The 20,830-nt window shown below is 37.7% G+C and overlaps 1 protein-coding gene across 1 annotated transcript in view; it reads left to right on the top strand.

Moving 5' to 3' along the window:
- Window positions 1-16,088, top strand: part of LOC131278798 (putative zinc finger protein 487) — a 56,102-nt gene extending 40,014 nt beyond the window's left edge. Inside the window, 4 exon segments of the mRNA XM_058299260.1 lie at window positions 9,666-9,758; window positions 14,252-14,599; window positions 14,602-14,697; window positions 14,700-16,088. Coding sequence (XP_058155243.1) covers window positions 9,666-9,758; window positions 14,252-14,599; window positions 14,602-14,697; window positions 14,700-15,325 — 1,163 coding nt within the window. The 3' untranslated portion in view covers window positions 15,326-16,088.
- Window positions 16,089-20,830: the final 4,742 nt, after the last annotated feature.

Genomic DNA, 20,830 nt, shown 5'->3' with positions numbered 1-20,830 from the left:
GGTGGTTCTGGTTGTGGTCTCGTGGTCAGCTGGGGCTGCAGCCATTTTGTAGTTTGACTGGTTTGAAGGATGCACTGCTAAGATGACTGACTTGCATCACTGGCAAGTTAGTGCTGGCCTTTGACAGGAGGCCTCTGTTCCTCATCATGTGGACCTTGCTGTGGTGATTGAGTGACCTCATGGCATGGCAGCTGGCTTTTCATAGAGAAAGCAAACAGGAGGGAACTAAGTGAAAGGGAACAATGTCTTTTCTGACCTGGCCTCAGAAATCACACTCTGTTGTGATGGTTTGAATTTTGTGAATCCTAGAAAAGATTATGTTCTTAAATAATCCATTCCTGTGAGTGTGGGGTCCTTTGATTGCATCAAATTCAGTTAAGGGGCCTTTGATTAGAGCGCTTGATTAGATTGCTTTCAGGTTTTTGATTAGAGTATATGTCAGTGAGGCATGACCCAGGTTGGGTCTCTGCCCTCTTGCTGGGTCTTATATAAACTGAGAACACACAGAAAAGACACAGAGAAAGGGTGCTCTGCCATTTTGACCCTGCCATGTGAAGGAAAGGACTCCAGGTTCACCTACAGCTGCAGAAAGATAGAGAAGCCCCAAGAGGCTCCAGGAGCTATGCCTAGGGAGAGAAGCCAGATTGCCCACAGCTGAGCTTGAGGAGAAAGTAGAGGGAGATTGGCAGACCCTCCAGGATCTGCTGGCAGCCAGCCTTTGGTGAGAAAGCATCTCTGATGGTGCCTTGAATTGGACTTTTCACTGTCTCAGAACTGTAAGCTTTTACCTCAAATTAATTTCCTTTATAAAAGTCAACCCATTTCTGGTAATTTTGTATTGGCAGCTTTAGCAACATCCTATTGGTTTAAAAATTCATCCCTATTTAATGTGGGAGGAGATTGCACCAAGGCATGAATTCTAGGAGGCCAGAATCTTTGGAGGCCATCTTGGAAGCTGGCTGCCCCAGTAGGTCTGTGGCAAGACCTGAGAACGTGGTTTTCTAACAAGTTCCCAGGTGATGCTAATTTTGTTGACCTGGGGACCCTTAGAGAACACTACCTCAAGGAGTGCCCAAGAAAATCCACTGAATGTATGAAGGAAATACTAGCATATTTATACACGGGTATCTGTATTTTACAAAAATATGAATGAGATTTCACATATATATCAATGTATAAATAACTGTGCTGGGTGAGTGCTCAAATTTTAGTTAAGGGGTAAATGATCAAACATTATGGAACATCTAAACTGTGGGATAAGTCCCCAATTACTTATAATCTTGTTCCTGATTATGTCTGTGAGGCTTTTTATTTTTTTCTTTATTAGAGAAATTGTGGGTTTAACGAACAATGGCGCATAAAAGCATTAGAAAAGGATTCCCATATACCACCGCACCACCAACACCTTGCATTGGTATGCAACATTTGTTACAATTGATGATAGCACATTTTTATAATTCTGTTAATTAAAGTCCATGGTTTAATTTAGGTTTCCTATTTGTGTAGTGTAGTCACATGGATTAAAAATTTTTTAATTCTATTGTCATATATACAATCTAACATTTCCCTTTTAATCATATTCAGATATATATTTGAGTGCTATTTGCATTTACAATGTTGTGTTACCATCATTACCATCCATTACCAAAATGTTTCCATCATTCCAAATAGGAACCCTGTACATTTTAAGCCTTAACTTCCCATTCTCTATCCCAATCCCATCCCCTGGTAACCTATATTCTAGATTCTGATTCTTTGAGTTTGCTTTATTGTTTTGAGTCAGATCATACAATATTTGTCCCTTTGTTTCTGCTTTATTTCACTCAAAGTGATATCTTCTAGGTTCATGTTGTCATATGTATCAGGACTTCATTCCTTTTTATGACTGAATAATATTCCATTGTATGTATATACCACACTTTATTTTTTCATTCATCAGTTGATGGACATCTGGGCTGCCTCCATCTTTTGGCAATTGTGAATAATGGTTCTATGAACATTGGTTCGAATCCCTCCTTTCAGTTCTTTTAGGTATATATCTAGAAGTGGGATTACTGAGTCATATAGTAGTTCTATACTTACTTTTCTGAGGAACTGCCAATCTGTCCCCCACAGTGGTGCTACCATTTTACATTGCCACTAGCAATGAATGACTGTTCCTATTTCCCTGCATCCTCTCCAACGTTTGTTATTGTCCATTTTATTAGTAGCAGCCATTCTAGTGGGTGTGAAATGTTATCTCATTATGGTTTTGATTTGCCTTTCCTTGATGGCTAATAATGTTCAGCATATTTTCATGCACTTTCTTGCCATTTGTATATCTTCTTTGGAGAGCTGTCTATTCAAGCCTTTACCCATTTTAAAATTGGGTTGTCTTTTTGTTGTTAAGCTGAAGGTTTATATATTCTGGATACTAATCCTTTATATCAGATATATGGTTTCCAAATATTTTCTCCTATTGTGTAGGTTGTTTTACTTTCATGATAAAGTACTTTGAGTAAGAAAAATTTTAATTTTGATAAGGTCCCATTTACCTATTTTTTCTTTGTTGCTTGTGCTTTGGTATGAAATCTAAGAAACCATTTTCTGCACAAGGTCCTGAAGATGCTTCCCAACATTTTCTTCTAAAAGTTTGATAGTTCTAGTTCCTGTATTAAGTTTTTGATCCATTTTGAGTTGATTTTTGCATATTGTATGAGGTGGTGGTCCTGCTCCCTTTTTTTGCAAATGGAGATTCAGTTTTCCCAGCACCCTTTGTTGAAGATACTGTTGTTTCCCAAATGAGTGATTTTTGCCACCTCGTTGAATTCTATTCCAGTGGTCTATATGTCTGACTTTGTGCCAAGACCATGTTGTACTGGTTACTGTGGCTTTATAACAAGTTTCAAGATTGGGAAGTGTGAGTAGTCTGACTTCATTCTTTTTCAAGATGCTTTTAGCTATTTGGGGCCCCTTACCCTTCCATATGAATTTGATGATTGCCTTTTCCATATCTGCAAAGAAGGTTGTTGGAATTTTATCTGGGACTACATTGAATCTATAAATTGCTTTGAGTAGTATTGACATCTTTTTGTAAATTTTATTTTCATTCTTAAAGATGTATTTTATTTATTTATTCGCACCCCCCTCATTGGCACTTGCTGTCTGCTCTCTGTGTCTGCTGGTCTTCTCTTTTGGAGGCATCGGGAACTGAACCTGGGATCTCCCATGTGGGAGAGAAGTGCTCAATTGCTTGAGCCACTGCAGCTCCCAGGTTTGTTGTGACTCTCATCGACTTTCCTGTTTGTATCTCTTTGTTGTGTTATCTTGTATCAGCTCTCTGTGCTTGCCCATCACACCAACTCACCTTCTCCAGGAGGCCCCAGGAACCAAACCCAGGACCTCCCATGTGGTATTTGGGAGCTCAATCACTTGAGCCGCATCTGCTTCCGAGTATGGACATCTTAGTAATGTTTTGTCTTCTAATCCATGATTATGGACTATCTTTCCATTTATTTATGTCTTTAATTTCTTTCAGTAATGTTTTGTAGTTTTCTGTGTACAAGTCCTTTGCATCCTTGGTCAGATTTATTCCTAAACATTTGATTGTTATCATAAATGGAATATTTTTCTTGATTTCTTCTTCTGATTATTAATTGCCTGTGTATAGAAACACTATTGTTATTTTTGGATGTTGATCTTGTACCTTGCCACTTTGCTGAAGTCATTTATTAGGTCTGAGAGCTTTGTTGTGGATTTTTCAGGATTTTCTGTATATAGGATCATACCATCTGCAAATAGGGAAAGTTTTACTTCTTCCCTTCCAAATTGGATGCCTTTTATTTCTATTTCCTACCTAATTGTGCTGGCAAGAACTTTCAGTACAATGTAGAATAACAATGGAGGCAGTGGGCATTCTTGTCTTATTTCTGATCTTAGAGGGAAAGGTTTCAGTCTTTCACCATTAAGATGTTAGCTGTGGGTTTTTCATATTTGCCTTTTATCATGTTGAGGTTGTTTTCTTTTATTCCTAGTGATATAAATTTTTTTAAAATCAAGAAGTGGTACTGCTTTTGTCAGTTGTTTTTTCTGCATCAATTGATATGATCATGTGGTTATTTTCCTTCATTCTGTTAATGTGGTATATTACATTAATTGATTTTCTTATGTTGAGCCAACCTTGCATATCAGGGATAAATCCCACTTGCCATTGGCATATAATTCCTTCAGTATGCTATTGGATTTGGTCTCCTAGTATTTTGTTGAGGATTTTTGCATCTACATTCACAAGAGATATTAGTCTGTAGTTTTCTTGTATCTTTATTCAGCTTTGGTTTAATGGTAAGAGTTTGAGCAGAATTGAAGTTATCTTCTTGGAATGTTTGGTAGAATTCCCTGTGAGGCTATCTGGTCCTGAGCTTTTCTTTTCGTTTGTGTGATTTTTTGGTTTGTTTATTATTATTATTATTGTAATGAAAATGAAAATACCTTGGGTTTTTCTTTGTTGGGAGGTTTTTGATGACTGATTCAATCTCTTTACTAGTTATTGGTTTGCTGAGATGTTCTATTTTTTCTTGAGTTAATGTAGGTAGTTTGTGTGTTTCTACGAATTTGTCCATTTCATTTATATTATCTAATTTATTGGCATACAGTTGTTCATATTATCCTTTTAATTTCGGCAGGGGTCAGTAGTGTTGTTCCCCTTTTCATTTCTGATTTTTGTTATACATATCCTTTCTCATTTTTTTCTTTGTCTAGCTAAAGATCAGCTTTATTGATCTTTTCAAAGCGCCAACTTTTGGTTTTATTGTTTCCTTTGTATTTTTGTTTTCTATTTCATTTATTCCCCCTATCTTTATTTCCTTCCTTCTATTCACTTTGGGTTTGGTGTACTCTTCCTTTTCTAGCTCTTCTAATTTTGAGGTTGGGTTTCTAATTTGAAGTGTTTTTTAATGTAAGGATTTAAAGCTATAAATTTCCCTCTCAGCACTGCCTTTGCTGGATCCTGTCAGTTTGAGTATGTTACATTTTCATTTTCATTCACTTCAAGAGATATCCAAATTTTGCTTTTGATTTTCTCTTTAACCCATTGATTGTTTAAGAGTATGTTGTTTAGTTTCCACATACTTGAAATTTCCATTTCTCCCTCTGTTATTGATTTCTAGTTTTAGTCCATTGTGTTCAGAGCGCATACATTGAATGATTTCAATATTTTTGAATTTACTGAGACTTTTGACCCAACATAGAGGCTATCCATGGGAGAATGACCCATGTGTGCTTGAAATATGTATATTCTGTTTTTATTGGGTGAAGTGTTCTATATATGTCTGTTAGGTCTAGTTGTTTTAATATATCATTCCAAGTTCAGTACTTATAGATCTTCTGACTGTATGTTCTATTCATTATTGAGAGTGGTATGTTAAATCTCCTACTATTAATGTAGAACTGTCAATTTCTTCCTTCAAATCTGTCAGTATTTAGTTCACATATTTTGGGGCTCTGCTGTTTGGTTCATATATATTTATAATTGTTACATCTTCCTGTTGAATTGTCCAAGATCTTTATAAGTATGTAATGACCATTGTAATCCCTTATAACTTTTTTTAAAGATCTATTTATTTATTCATCACCACCACCCCCATTGTTTGTGCTCACTGCCTGCTCTCTGTGTCTGCTCGTTTCCACTAGGAGGCACTGGGAACCAAACCTGGGACCTCCCATGTGGGAGAGAAGTGCTCAATCACTTGAGCCACCTCAGCTCCCTGGTATGTTGTATCTTTCATTGTCTTTCCTCTTTGTGTCTCTTTGTTGCATCAGCTCACCTTGCCTGCCCATCATGCCAGCTCGCCTTCTCCAGGAGTCCTCAGGAACTGAACCTATGACCTCCCTTGTATTTAGATGGGAGCTCAGTCTCTTGAACCACATCTGCTTCGCACCTCATAACTGTTTTTGACTTAAAGTTTACTTCATCTGGTAGTTGTATAGCCACCCTAGCTCACTTTGGTCACTACTTGCGTGGTATATATTTTTTCATCCTTTCACCCTCAACCTACTTGCATCTTTGACTTTTTGGTGAGTGTCTTGCAGATAGCTTACAGTTGAGTCATCCTTCTTTATTCATTCTGCCAATTTCTGCCTTTTGACTGGAGAGTTTTATCCATTTACATTTAAAGTCACTATTGATAATACAGGACTTTTTTCTCCCATATTGCTATTTGGCCTTTGTAAGTCTTCTACCATTTCCCCCCAGTTCCATTAAAGCCTACTTTTATATTTATTATCTTTCTTCTCTTGTACCATATTGAGTGCCTTCTTTCTATCTAGATAAATTTTCATCTGTTTTCCTTTTGCTTACCATAGGGTTAAAATTGAACATCTTAAAGGTACAATAATCATGTTTGGTTTGATACCAACTTAACTTCAATAGCATGCATATATATTTTTCCTATTCCCCTTTGTCATCCCCCCAATTTTTTGTACTTGTTACCACTTATATCTTTGCACATTTTATGTCCAAAACCATAGATTTATCATAACTTTTTTTGCATTTGCATTTTAGCACGTTATACTAATGGATGTGCATATTCATATCTTTTGTTAAGTTTGGGAAGTTCTCTGTCATTATTTCATTGAATATCCCTTCTGCCACTTTCTCTCCTTCTTTCCCTTCTGGGACCCCCATAATGTGTATATTGATATGCTGGATGGTGTCCCACACTTAATATTTCTTTTTTCTTTCTATTCCTCAACTGACTCATTTCAGGTGACTTGTCTTCAAGTTCAGTGATTCTTTCTTCTGCCAGAAATCCTGGGCATTTTTTATTTTAGTTATTGAGTTCTTCAACCTGAGTAATTTTGTTTGGTTCCTTTTCAAAATTTCTATCTCTCTGCTTAGACTCTCATATTGTTCATTCATGGTTTTCTTGATATCCTTTAGTTCTTTCTCTGTACTTTCCTTTATTTCCTTGAGTATTTTTATTTTTTTATTTGTTTAAATATTTATTTTATTTATTTCTCTCCCCTTCTCCCCATTGTCTGCTCTCTGTGTCCATTTTGCTGTGTGTTCTTCTGTGTCCACTTGCATTCTTGTCACTTGGCACGAGGAAACTGTGTCGCTTTCTTTGTTGCATCATCTTGCTGTATCAGCACTCCGTGTGCGGCACCACTCCTGGGTGGGCTGTGCTTTTTTCACGTGGGGCAGCTGTCCTTGCAGGGCACACTCCTTGCACGTGGGGCACCTCTATGTGGAGGACACTCCTGTGTGAACGGCACTTCTTGCATGCAGCAGCACTACGCATGGGCAAGCTCACCACACAGGTCTGGAGGCCCTGGGTATTAAACCCTAGACCCTCCATATGGTAGGCAGACACTCTGTCAGTTGAGCCACAACTGCTTCCCATCCTTGAGTATTTTTGAATTTTTTTTAAAGGCTTTGTTCAATATGTCCACATTCTTATTTTCTTTGTTGATGTTTTTTGGATTTTTGTCCTCATCCTTTTGATGGGCCATCATTTCCTGTTTCTTTTTCTTGTACTCTTTTTTCCCATGGTACATTTTAATATTTTAAATGTTAAATTTGAAATTTACTCCCTTGGATGTCTGTTTCTTGCTTTCGTAACCAAATGGTGATCAGACATATGTTTTGAACTTCAGCCCTCTTGTAAGGCAGGCATCTAGCCAAGGCAAAAGCAGCATGCATTGTTTTTCCTGTTGTTCTGGGTCTCTGTTCTGTTTTGGGCTCTTGCTTGTTAGTTGTTTTGGAGTTTACCTGTTTATAGGAGTTTGGTTGTCCGAGAGGGGACATACTTCCCTTTCCTGGATATTTCAAGTTGGCAGGACTTTGTCCCAGACTTTCTGCCTTTGTAGTTTCCTACATTGTTTCATTGTCTCATGCTACTTTTGCCTGGAGCAAATTCTGGTAGGAGGGTCACCCCACAGAGGACTTTCCCAAGTCGGTCTTTACTAACCAAAACAGGGTCAGGGATCCACAGAACGGGTGCAGGCTGCCTCCGCATGCCCTATAGAGGGGATAAGGAAGGATGCTAAGAGCTTCTCCGATGTCCCCAAAGCTGAACATTTCCGGCCTGCCCAGCAAATATAGCCCATCAGCTAATTGTCTCCTGCAGCCCCTGAGGAGGTGCTCCATGTTTAAATCTCCTCTGTCTGGGGAGGGTTGAAACAATGCCTGCTGCAGTCTTTGGGTTTGGGGGAGGCTGTAATGGGAGTTGAACAGTGGCTGCCACCACCTTTGTCCTGGGCTGGGTTGAAATAATAGCTGCCCTCAAGGCCAGGACCCAGTGATCAATCCAAATTGCTAATCACAGGCCATGATCCATTGATCAGCCGTGCCCAGCCCTCTTCTTGGTGAGGAGGATTTTTATGTCTCTTTCTGTCAACACCGTATAGCCAGGGGCTGGACCCCATGGCGGCCTGCAGTGAGAATGGGGAGTGCGCACTGATAGATGCTGTGAGTGGAGAGGGTGATTTACAGTTCTTTACTGTAATTTTTTAGCCTCGTCCTCCCACTCTTCCCTGGATGCTGTACATAGTTCTTTTGGTCTCTGGGATTTCAAAATTCTTGTTTCAGACAGTTTCTGCCTCTTTAATAGTTGTTTTGGTAGAAGGACTGAGCCCTGGAATTCTACTCCCTGCCATCTCTCCTGAAGTTCTGTGAGGCTTTATCTTAATACATCTGAAACCCTATTCTCCTATCATCTTGTGCTATTTTTAGTTCCATTAATTTATCAAGTATTTTTATGCCTCCAAGCCCTTGTTGATGTAGTCAGTCCATATTTATAAGGAACACAAGATTTATGGGTCAAGACTCAAAGCTTTTTTTCTCAATGGAGCTCAGTCTGATAGTTCAAAATAGAACTTTTCTTCTTCCTTTGCAATTATTTGTCCACCTTTCAGATATTTTTAGCATTCTACTGTAATAATTATTGCTGATATTTATGCCTCTGACCAGATTATTTTCTTAATCATCTTTATATTTTTAGGAATTGGGACAGCTTGTGGCATGATGACAGGACCTAGTGTGAAAATGTGTAAATAAAATTAGTGCCCTGGAAGAATCCTTATACTATGTTATATGTTGTGGGGAGCGATTTCTCATTTTCCACAACATATAATATTTGTAGTAGGCATCCTATGTCGCAGTTTCTCTTCATCTATGAACAGTTAACGTGACAAGTGTTAATTACCAAACATATGTTGTATGTAATCCAGGTTCAGTCAGTTTACATTGAATATGAATGTGCTGTTCCAGGGGTCACTGTCATTCAGGGACATGACCGTGGGCTCCACCCAGGAGGAGTGGCAGCACCTGGACCCTGCTCACAGGACCCTGTACAGGGACATGATGCTGGAGAACTACAGCCACCTCCTTTCAGTGGGTAGAGGTTGTGTTTTATCTAACTCCCAATAACATTTGTTTCCTTTTTTAGTTGCAGATATATACATGGTTTCTTTGTAGAGATAATGATTTATAAGCTTGAAATTCAGGAGTCAGAAACTGATTGATTCCTTTTGGACACTATAAAAACTTTGTGTTCTTCTCTCCAGTGAAATGTTCAAGTGGGCCTATTTTTGTTAAGCTTCTATCTTCTTGGGGCATGCCCTGTCCTCTTTTAAAAATCCTGAACTTCAGGCCACCTGGCCCAAACACTGTCATTTCCCATCCACAGGGTATTGTGTAACCAAAGCAGAAGTGATCTTCAAGTTGGAGCAAGGAGAGGAGCCATGGTTAGAGGAAGAGAGCCAAAGCCAGAGCCTCCCAGGTGAGTTAGCGAGTACACAGGGAGCCACAACCAGGGAGTTCATTCAGACACTGGCATCTCTGAATTTTCAGGAACCTTTTCTTAGAATTACCAGAACTTTGGAGGTGACTGAGAATAATTGGCCTGCCTGCCTCAGATGCATGTATCACATTTGCAGATAATAGCTAAATGCTCTTTTTTTCCCTTCCAAAAATCCAGTCCTTGCTTATCTCATTACAGGTATTTTTTTATTCTTTCTGTATCCATTTTATTTGCCTTTAAAAAATTGTTGTAACATATATACCTCAAAAAATTTCCCATTTTAACCACTTTCATGTGTACGAATCAGTGATGTTAATTATTTTTACAATATTGTTCTTTGAGCACCACCATCTATTACCAGAACTTTTTCATCACCCCAAATAGAAACTCTGTACGCATTAAGCAGTAACTCCCAATTTACCCCAATTCCCCAGCACTGGTAACTTCTAATCTGTCTTCTGTCTCTCTGTATTTACTTATTCTAGGTATTTCATAGATGTGGATGCATACAATACTTGTCCTCTTGTGTCTGTCTTATTTCACTCAACATGATGTCTTTGAGGTTCATCCATGTTGTCACATGTCTCAGAATTCCACTCCTTTTTTATGGCTGAGTGATATTCCACAGTGTGTATATACTACACACAGTGTATACTCCTTTTGTCTATCCATTTACTTTTTGATGGACACTTGGGTTGCTTCCACCTTTTGGCTATGTACATTGGTGTATCAGTCAGTTGTCCTGTTTTAACTGTTAATGTATTCATTCAACAAGTATTTAATACCTAACGCCTGCCAGCTATATCTGTGTGCTAGGGAGATAGCTGCTGACAATATCATGACTCTGCTGTTGTGAAGCCTGCATTCTAATGGTAGAAGATAATGTAATGTGGTGTGTTGTTTATGAAAGTGCAATTAGGAAAAGGCCTCTTAGAGGTCACTGTGATGATTAACACAAATTTGGGTGAAGTGAGCCAGTGGGTTCTGAATATTCTGGCTAGATGGTATACCCCCTGCCACCAAGCTGAGATCAGAGTGTAGAATAGCAATGAACAAGGCTGTATATTGAAGTGAGTGTGTCTGGGGAGCGTGTAAGAGATGATATCAGTAGTAGTTGGGGCTCGGTTATGCTTGGTCTTACTGGCCATTGTGAATTCAGTAATTTTATCCTAATGAGGTAAAGTCTTTGGAAGGTTTTGAGCAAGCGAGCACATGCTCTGATTGATATAAATCTCTAGCTATTGGGCAGTGGAAATGCTGGCAGAGGGTTGGGGAAAGAGGGTAAGAGTAAAACCAGGGAGATCAGTTAGCCAGAGTCAATGGGAAGGATGATTGTGGATTGTATTAGTTGGGAAATTGTGAAAGTTAGGTGATATGATTGAACTCTTGATATATTGTGAAGTTGTAGCCAAATAGGATTTGCTGTTAGATTGGGTTATGGGTATATGAAAAAGAATAATCAAGGATAATCTGAGAGGTTTTATCCTGAGACACTGGATACATGGTGATACTTTTGACTGAGATGGGGGAAATGGGAAGCAGCAGTTTTGGGAGGAAATAAGCAAATATATAGGTTATCTAATCAAATATTGTCATATAAAATGGTAGTAATATTCTGTTCAGTATAGAAAGGACACAAATAAACATAAAATGTTGAAAAATGGTAGCATATAAGCCAATCAGAATCGTGTTCTAACATCCTCTAATTGTTTAGAAGAAATTTTATTGTTAAATAGGAATGATAAAATTTAATTGGAAAATGATACAAGTTTGTAACATGTACAGCTTTAAAACTTGATTGATTGATTGATTGATTTTTAGAGAGGTCGAACCCAGGACCTTGTACTTGGGAAACTAGTGCTCAAACCATTGAGCTGCACCTGCTTGCTCCCACAACTTTAAACTTTCATTTTATTTTTCTGGGTGACAATGGTCTTTGTATAGGGTTGATCCCTTGGTTCAGCCATATGTGTACAAATGTATAATTTAAAAGCCCTGGAATGTGGGGGGTAGAGGTCATTTCTGGGCTGCTTCTGCCCAGGTTGCTAAATCTGCCTCTTTCTAGCAGCCAGAAATATGGCTCACTTCTTCTGGAAAGCTGCCAGTTCCTTCACCACAGGAAAGCCCAGGGAATAGGCAGAGTCGATGAGGGAGTGGACAACCGAGGACAAGGGCATGTCTGCAGGGAAGGGCATTGTCCTGAGCTTTGATGTGGGCAACCTCATTCCTGTGCTTCAAGGTCACCAGGCCTGCCACCTTTCTCTTTCTGCCGGGCCCCTTCTCAATTCCAGAAGGCAGGAAACAGTGGGTTGTCCAGCCTTGATTTCAAATGTCCTGTCAGGCTTTGCAGAAATCTTAGTGGCAGAGGAATGCCTTCTGCGGTGTCGTTTGTCTTCTTGTTGAATTCCTTGCAGACCTGGCTGATGGAGGTGCCTCGCTGACCCGCGCCTGGCCTGATGGCGGTGCCTCGCTGACCCGCGCCTGGCCTGATGGAGGTGCCTCACTGACCCGCGCCTGGCCTGGCCTGGCCTGCCTGGCAGTGGGTGGGATCACAGCTCCGGCCTCGGGCTCCCGAGTGGCCCGACTTAGTTTTGACAGATGTGGGGCTCGGGGACACAGTTCACCCCACAGGAGCAGCAAGACTGCTTTAAAAGTTTTAAAGAGAAGAAAATGGAAAAGAAAGGAAATCACCACGTATATTGGATCAGACTAAAAAAAGATAATGAAACAATGGAAATGAACAATGGGATGAACACATGGAAACTGTAAATGAAACAGGAAACCAAATCCAGATATTTTAGTAATTACAGTATACTGAAAGGGTCTAAACTCTCTTATTAAAAGATATTGTCAGATTGGACTTTTAAAAATCTAGCTGCATGGTGTTTGAGAGCCATACCACCAGGGCTCCAGTGTGACCAATTTTAGTTTTTGAGGTTTTTTTTTTTTTTTGAGCAATTCTGTGTAATGATTGTGGTTTCTTGACTTTTATATTTTTTTATAATTCATAAAAATTTAATTTGAATGAACAAAGGAAATTTACTTATGGTTTTTTAATTGAATAAAACCTATCTTGCAATTACCATATGAGCCACTTGGTCCCATTTATAATCTAAGAAACATTGTAAGATTGTAGTTGATCTTATTTTTCCTAAATTTGAAACAGTTTGCTATTTTATCACCTTAGCAGCTATTTAAACACCACTCATTAATTATGTCCAACAATGTGAAAATAGACTGAAATGCTAAGAAAATAGAAGAATGATGAATTTCCTTAGAAAGATAATGCAGGAGCTGATGTAGCTCAGTAGTTGAGTACTGGCTTCTTCCCACAAGCGAGGTCCTGGGTTCAATCCCCTGCCGATACCTAAAAAAATTATAATATTTACAATAGGGAAGTAAATTATCATTATTAAATCATCCTTCCGCTTTCTTATTGAATTTCCTAAAATATTGTGACGGCTATGATGAAGGTATAAAAGAAGCCTGGAGCAGAGCAGGTGTAGCTCAGTGACTGAGCATCTGCTTTGCATGCATGTGGCCCTGGGTTCACTCCCCAGTACCTCCTCAAAAAAATTATAAAAAAAGAGAAGCCTGGAGACAACATCTTTATAGTTTTTCTTTCTTTTTGAGATTTCATTGAACACAGTTGAGAATTCAGAATTTTTCATTTTCTGCCCTTAATGTCAAAGAGCAGAAAATTGACAAGAGGAAGACTTTTGACAATTATTACACAAATCAGAAGACAAATGCAAAGAGAAGTACCCTACACTCTAATGATGATGACTTAATTGGTTGTATAAGTGATCCTCAGACTGAGTTTTAGATGATATACTAGATGACTCAAGGTATGCATCTGACCCTGTTGTAAGAACAGCCTGAATGTGTACTTACATTGGTCATTAGTGCTTTTTGTGAATTGCAGCTGGAATGCATATGTAGCCCACATAGTAGAATTTTCCTTTGAATGTGTGTATTAGTTATTTTTGAAATTTAATTTGGTGGTTGTATGTAAAATAGATAAGAGGGGATGAGGTCCCCATCTAGATCTCCATCTAATTGTTGCTTTGAGATCTCCCCTTACATTATTATCTACTATTTTCCTTGTGCTTCTACTTACTATTTTTTGACTTGTTGGGCTGATTCTGTTTTCTGTGAGGTTCCCCATTCCAGGACCAAGCAGTTAGTCAAACATTTGTTTTATTGTTGTTTATGTTTATTTCAAATTCTCTATCCATTTTTTTAAGTTACATTGGCAAAAGGTCAGATTATTGTGTTTTATTGCTGGAGGCCCTGTAATTTTCCCCTACTGCAAGTTATTTGTTTTTTTCCACACATACGGGAGCCAAGAAGGATGATGCCTTTGGGATCACTTTCACAACCAAAGGCTGGGTTATAATAAGACATTTGAGTATACATTTCCTTTTCCTGTGTTAACATTTATAAACTATGATAAATTATTCTCATTCTAGATTTCTTCATAGTTGATGACCTGGTGGAGAAGAGCCAGGAAAACCAAGACCAGCATCTGCAGGAAGTCGAGTTCATCAACAGCAAAACATTGTCTCAGGCAAGGAGTAGTACATTAGGAAAAACATTTTATCTGGACACAAACCCTGCTTCATCAAGAATATCTGGTAAATGTGACCCATATGGAATGAGTTTGAATTATATTTCAGAATTAATTATTAGTAATAGAAACTCTTTTGTAAATAAACCAGAGGAGTTTAATACACATGGGAAATTGCACCTCTGTACCAAGCATGAGAATCCTCATTCCAGAGAGGAACCTTTTGCATATGATGGAATTGGAAAAGCCATCGTGGAAACGAGGACCTGTTTCAGCATCACAATATTCAGACTTGGAAGCAGTCTTCTGAATATAATGAATGCAGGAAAGCCTTCCATGAGGAGGCAGCCCTCATACCCATAAAAGAGCATGCTCATGGGAGAAGCCCTGTGAGTATAATAAATATGCAAAAACCTTTTCTAATAATTTGACCCTTCTTGTCCACCACAGACCTTGCATAAGGGAGAGTCGCTGTGAATTTAATGACTGTGGGAGGAGGTCTGTTGGGGAAAAGTCAGCTCTAATTAATCACCGTAGAGTTCTGGTGGGGGAGAAATACGTTGAGTGTAACGTGAGTGAGAAGAGTTTCAGCAGAAAGTCACTCTCCACTCACACTCAGAGAACTTATAAAGGAGAGAGTACATTTGACTCTAATGAAAACTGGGAGATATTCTGCAAGAAGCCAGATTTCACTGAGCATCAACAGACACATATAGGAAAGAAAGCCTATAAAACTAATCAGTATACTGGTGCATTTTGCAAGAAGCCAAACCTTCCTACATATCAGGAAACAGATATAGTAGAAAAATTTTATGAATGTAGTGAATGTGAGATAACCTTTGGCCATAAATATTCTCTTATCTTATCTGAAGGAAACTATGTTAGTTTGGGATTTGGGTTTAATTTGGGAATTAAAACTTTGATCTTAAAGTATTATCTTAGAATACCTGTTTCAGATATGATGCATTTTTGTTGAAGGTATTCTGCTATAGACATACTGTGGAAAGGAATCTTTTATGGTTCCTTTTGAATCATGAAATGTATAAGGTTTCCCATACTTAATATCTATGTATTTTTTTGTTTTAATGGAAATTTTTGATAAGATTATTTTAGATTGTAAACTGCATTTGTAAGAAATCATAGTAATCCCATGTACCCTTTACCTAATTTTTCCAAAGATAACTTCTTGCAAAACTATAGCACAGTATCACAAACAGGATAATGGCATTGATGCAATGCACTGATCATGTTCACATTTTCCTAATTTTACTATTCTCATTTATGTGTGTGTGTATTTAGTCCTGTACAGCTTTATCACATGTAGGTTTGTGTATCCACCACCATAGTCAGGATAAAGAACTATTCCATTACCACAAGGATTTTGTGTGCTGTCCTTTTATAATGATCACCCACCTCCCTCTTGTGCCCCTCATCCATCCCTAACTCCTGGCAGCCAGGAATGTGTGCTTCATTTCTAAATGTTGTCACTTTAAAAATGCTGTATGAATGGGAACATACAGCATGTAACTTTTTAAAAGTGGCTTTTTTCACTCAGCATAATTCCCTGGAGATTCATCCAAGTTTTTATGTATATCAATAATTTGTTCCTTCTTACTGCTGAGTAATATGCCATGGTATGGGTGTACTGCAGTTTATTGGCTATTCACCCGCCGAAGGACATCTGGGCTATTTCCATTTTTTGTCTATGATGAATAAAGCTGGTATAACATGGTTAGAGATTTTTGTGTGAACATAAGTCTTCATTTCTCTGAGATGCATGCCCAAGAGTGCAGTTGCTGCATGGTAGGGTAGTGCATGTGTATTTTTTGAGAAATTACCATACTTTTCCAGAGTGGCTGCACTATTTTACATTTCCACCAGCAATATATTAGTGATCCAGTTTCTCCATATCCTCACCAGCATTTGATATTGTCACTATTTTTAAATTTTAGCCATTCTGATAGGTGTGTAGTAATATATCATTGTGGTTTTAATTTGCAGTTCCCTGATAGCTGATGGTGTTGAACATCTTTTCATGTGATTATTGCCAGCTGTAAATATTCTTCGGTGAAATGTCTCTTCATGCAACCCTCTTTCTAATTGGATTTCCCCCCCTTTTTTAATATCTTTTTTTTAAAGATACATAGATAACACAAAATGTTACATTAAAAAATATGAGGTTCCCATACATCCCACTCCCCACACCCCCACTCCTCCCACATAGATAACTTCTTTCATTAGTGTGGTACATTCATTGCATTTAATGAGTTTTAATGGTTGAATTTTGAGAGTTCTTTATTCTAAATACTAGTATTTTGCCAGATATGTGATTTGCAAATAATTTTCTCCTAGTCTGTAGCCTGTCTTTTCATTCTCTTCACATGATCTTTTGCAGAGTGAAAGATTTTTGGCTCCGCTGAGCTGGTATTTTGTTTTGCTTGTTGTTGTGGTGGTTGCTTTTTAGGAGGCACTGGGAACTGAACCTGGGACCTCCCATGTGGGAACCAGGTGCTCAACCACTTGAGCCATGTCCACTCCCCAGAATGAAAGTTTTTAATTTTGATGAAGTCCAGTTTATTAATTTTTCCTTTTATGGATTGTACTTTGGTGTCAAGTATAAGAATTTTTTGCCTCTTGCTTGATTGTGAAGATTTTCTCCCATTTTTTTCTAAAAGTTTATATCTTTATTTTCTCTTAAAAATTTTTTTAGCAAATCAATTTTGTTGATACATATTAATAAAGCATACAGTTCATTCAAAGTGTACAATCATTGGTATTTGGTATAATCACATAGTTGTGCATTCATCACTTCAGTTGTTATTAGAGCATTTTCATTATTTCAGTAATAATAATTGACAAAAAACAGACAAACAAGAAAATTCTTCAGCTCTCAATTGCTCTTGTTTCCCCTGCTGTACATAGCTGCTATTTCTAGCTATTCTTTCAGTAGTCAGAAATAGTTTTATTGAGATATATTTACATAGCATATGATCTACCCAAAGTGTATAATCAATGGATTTTAGTATAATCACAATATTGTGCATTCATCACCACAAGAAACTTTAGAACAGTTTTATTCCAAAAAGAAAAACTCCATACCCATTGGCATTTCTTCCCCAGCCCTACCTAACTACTAATCTAATTTCATCTTTATAAATTGATTTATATTTACATTTTATATAAATGGAATCATACAATATTTTGCTCAATATATTTAGTTCATAGTAACATAATCATACAATATTTGTCCTTTTGTGTCTGGCTTTTCTCAACCTAATGTCATCTTGGTTCATCCATGTTGTCATATGCTTTATGACATTTCTTCTTACAGCTGTGTAATTTTCATCATGTGAAATATCAGTTTGTTTATCCGTTCGATGGTTGATGGACACTTGGGTTGTTTCCAGCTTTTGGCAATCATGAATAACGCTGCTGTGTACTTCGGTGTGCAGATGTCTGTTCGTGTCACTGCTCTTAGTTCTTCCAGGCATATATCCAGTGGTGGTATTGTAGGGCCACATGGCAAATCTATATTCAACTTCTTTAGGAACTTCCAAACAGTTCTCCACAGTGGCTGTACCATTCTGCATTCCCACCAACAGTGAATAAGTGTTCTTATCTTTCCACATCCTCTCCAACTCTTGTAGATCTCTGTCTTTTTAAATAGTGGCCATTCTCACAGGTGTGAAATAACTCGTTTTTATCTCTGACTTGCATTTCTCTGATTGCTAGTGATGTTGAACATTTTTTCATGTTTTTTTTTTTCCAATTGTATTTCTTCTTTGTACATATGTCTGTTAAGTCTTTTGCCCATTTTTAAATTGGGTTATTGGTCTTTTTATTGTTGAGTTGTAACATCTCTTTATGTCATGGATATTAAATCCTTATCAGATGTGATTTCCAAATATTTTCTCCTATTGAGTTGCCAACCTTTTTACCCTTTTGACATAGTACTGTGAGATGCAAAAGTGTTTAATTCTGAGGATCTCCCATTTATTTATTTTTTTGTTGCTTGTGCTTCAGTGTAAGGTCCAATAAACCACCACCTACTACACAATCTTTGAGATGCTTCCCTATGTTATCTTCTAGGGGTTTTATGGTCCTGGCTTTTATATTTAGGTCTTTGATCCATTTTGAGTTGATTCTTATATAGGGAGAAGCTATAGATATCCAGTTCTCCCAGCACCATTTGTTGAAGAGACTGTTTTGTCCTGTTAACATGGCTTTAGTATGTTTGTCAAAAACCAGTTGGCCATAGAGATGAAGGTTTATTTCTGTTTGTCAATTCTATTCCACTGATGGATGTGTCTGTCATAATGCCAATACCATGCTGTTTTGACCACTGTTGCTTTGTAGTATGTTTCAAGGTCAGGCAGTGAAATTCCTCCCATGTCACTCTTCTTTTGTAGAATGCTCTTGGCTATTTGGGTACACTATCCCTTCCAAATAAATTTGGTATTTGCCTTTTCTATTTCTTTAAAGTAGGTTATTGGGATTTTGATTGGTGTTGCATTGAATCTATAAATCAGTTTGGGTAGGATTACCATCTTCAAGATACTTAGTCATCCAGTCCACAAACATGGAATGTCCTTTTTTTTGGCCAATAACTTAATAGTGTATTAGTTAACAATATTGTAAATATTTAAAAATTACTTAATATAAATAATTGGCAACAAACTATTCCATTACAGAGTTAAATTACAAGTACAACAGACAGACTGGAGATTTAGACACCTGGAAGATAACAATAAAGTAAAATATTTAGCCAAAATTTTAAGCTGAAGGTGTTTACCTAGTGTCCATAAAAGCGTGGGTTCTCTTTTCCTTTAGGAAAAAAACAAAAGACAAAATGGCTTTAACATCCCATTAGGAATATAAAATAAAATCAACTGAGAATACTAACTTGCATATCAAAAATCATTTATAATTGCAATCCAAATACTCCATAAACCACTTGTGTGATTCTATGCAGAAACTGGAAATTAGAAACTAGTTGCTTTAATAGTACAAAGATTTCAGCTCCAAAAATAGTTCATGGTATGTCTTTCTGTTTGTTTAGGTCTCTGTTGATTTCTTTTAGCATTGTTTTGTAGTTTTCTGCATACAGGTCCTGTACTACTTTGGTGAAATTGATTCTTAAGTTTTTGAGTCTGTTCATTGCTATTGTAAATGGAATTTCCCCCCTGAATTCCTGCTCAGATTGTTCAGTACTAGTTTAGAGAAACATTATTGATTTTTGCATGTTGATCTTGTATCCTACCACTTTGCTGAACTCATTTATTAGCTCAAGTAGCTTTATCATAGACATTCCAGAATTTTCTAAATATAGGGTCATGTCATCTACAAATAGTGAATGTTTTACATCCTCTTTTCCTTTTTGGATACCTTTTATTTATTTATTTTTTCTTGTCTCATTGCTGTAGCTAGAACTTCTAGTGTAGTGATGAATAACAGTGGTGACAGTGGGCATCCTTGTTTTGTTCCTGATCTTAAAGGGAAAGCTTTCATCCTTTTCCTATTGAGGACAATGCTGGCTGTGGGTTTTTCACATATGCCTCTTAGCATATTGAGGAATAATCCTTCTCTTTCTTTTTTTTCCAAAGATTTATTATTTATTTCTCTCCCCTTCCCTGCTCCCCCCCCACCCCAGTTGTCTGCCCTCCGTGTCCATTTGCTGTGTGTTGTTCTGTGTCTGCCTGTATTCTTGTCAGCAGCACCAGGAATGTGTGTCTCTTTGTTGCGTCATCTTGCTGCATCAGCTCTCCATGTGTGTGGTGCCATTCCTGGGCAGGCTGCACGTTTTTTGTGCTGGGTGACTCTCCTTTGAACCTTGGGCCTCCCATTTGGTAGGCGGATGCCCTACCCATTGGGCCACATCTGCTTCCCATATCCTTCTATTTCTATCATTTGAAGTGTTTTTATCAAGGAAGGGTGCTGGACTTTGTTGAATGTCTTTTCTGCATCAATTGAGATGATCATATGTTTTTTTTTCCCCTTCAATTTGTGTGGTGTATTACTTTGATTGATTTTCTTATGTTAAACCAGCCTTGCATACCAGAAATAAATCCCACTTGATTGCAAAGTATAAGTCTTTTGATAAGCTGTTGGATTTGATTTGTAAGTATTTTGTTGAGAATTTTTGCATCTATGTTCATTAGAGAGATTTGTCTGTAATTTTTTGTACTGTCCTTATATTGCTTTGGGATTAGGGTGATGTTGGCTTCATGAAATGTGTTGGGTAATTTTCCTTCCACTTCAAGTTTTCAGAAGAGTTAAACAGGATTGGTGTTACTTCTTCATGAAATGCTTGGTGGAATTCTTTGTTGGGAGATTTTTGATGATGGATTTAATCTCTAAATGTGATTGGTTTGTTAAGTTCTAGTATTTGTATTAGCGTCAATGTAGATTGTACATTTCTAGGAATTTGTACATTCATCTAGGTTGTCTAGTTTGTTGGCATAAAATTTCTCATTATATCCTC

Source organism: Dasypus novemcinctus, chromosome 6 (genome assembly GCF_030445035.2).
Source record: "Dasypus novemcinctus isolate mDasNov1 chromosome 6, mDasNov1.1.hap2, whole genome shotgun sequence".
Classification (NCBI taxonomy): domain Eukaryota; kingdom Metazoa; phylum Chordata; class Mammalia; order Cingulata; family Dasypodidae; genus Dasypus; species Dasypus novemcinctus.
The sequence above is the reverse complement of the archived record's forward strand: the minus strand, read 5'-3'. Positions and strand labels throughout refer to the sequence as shown.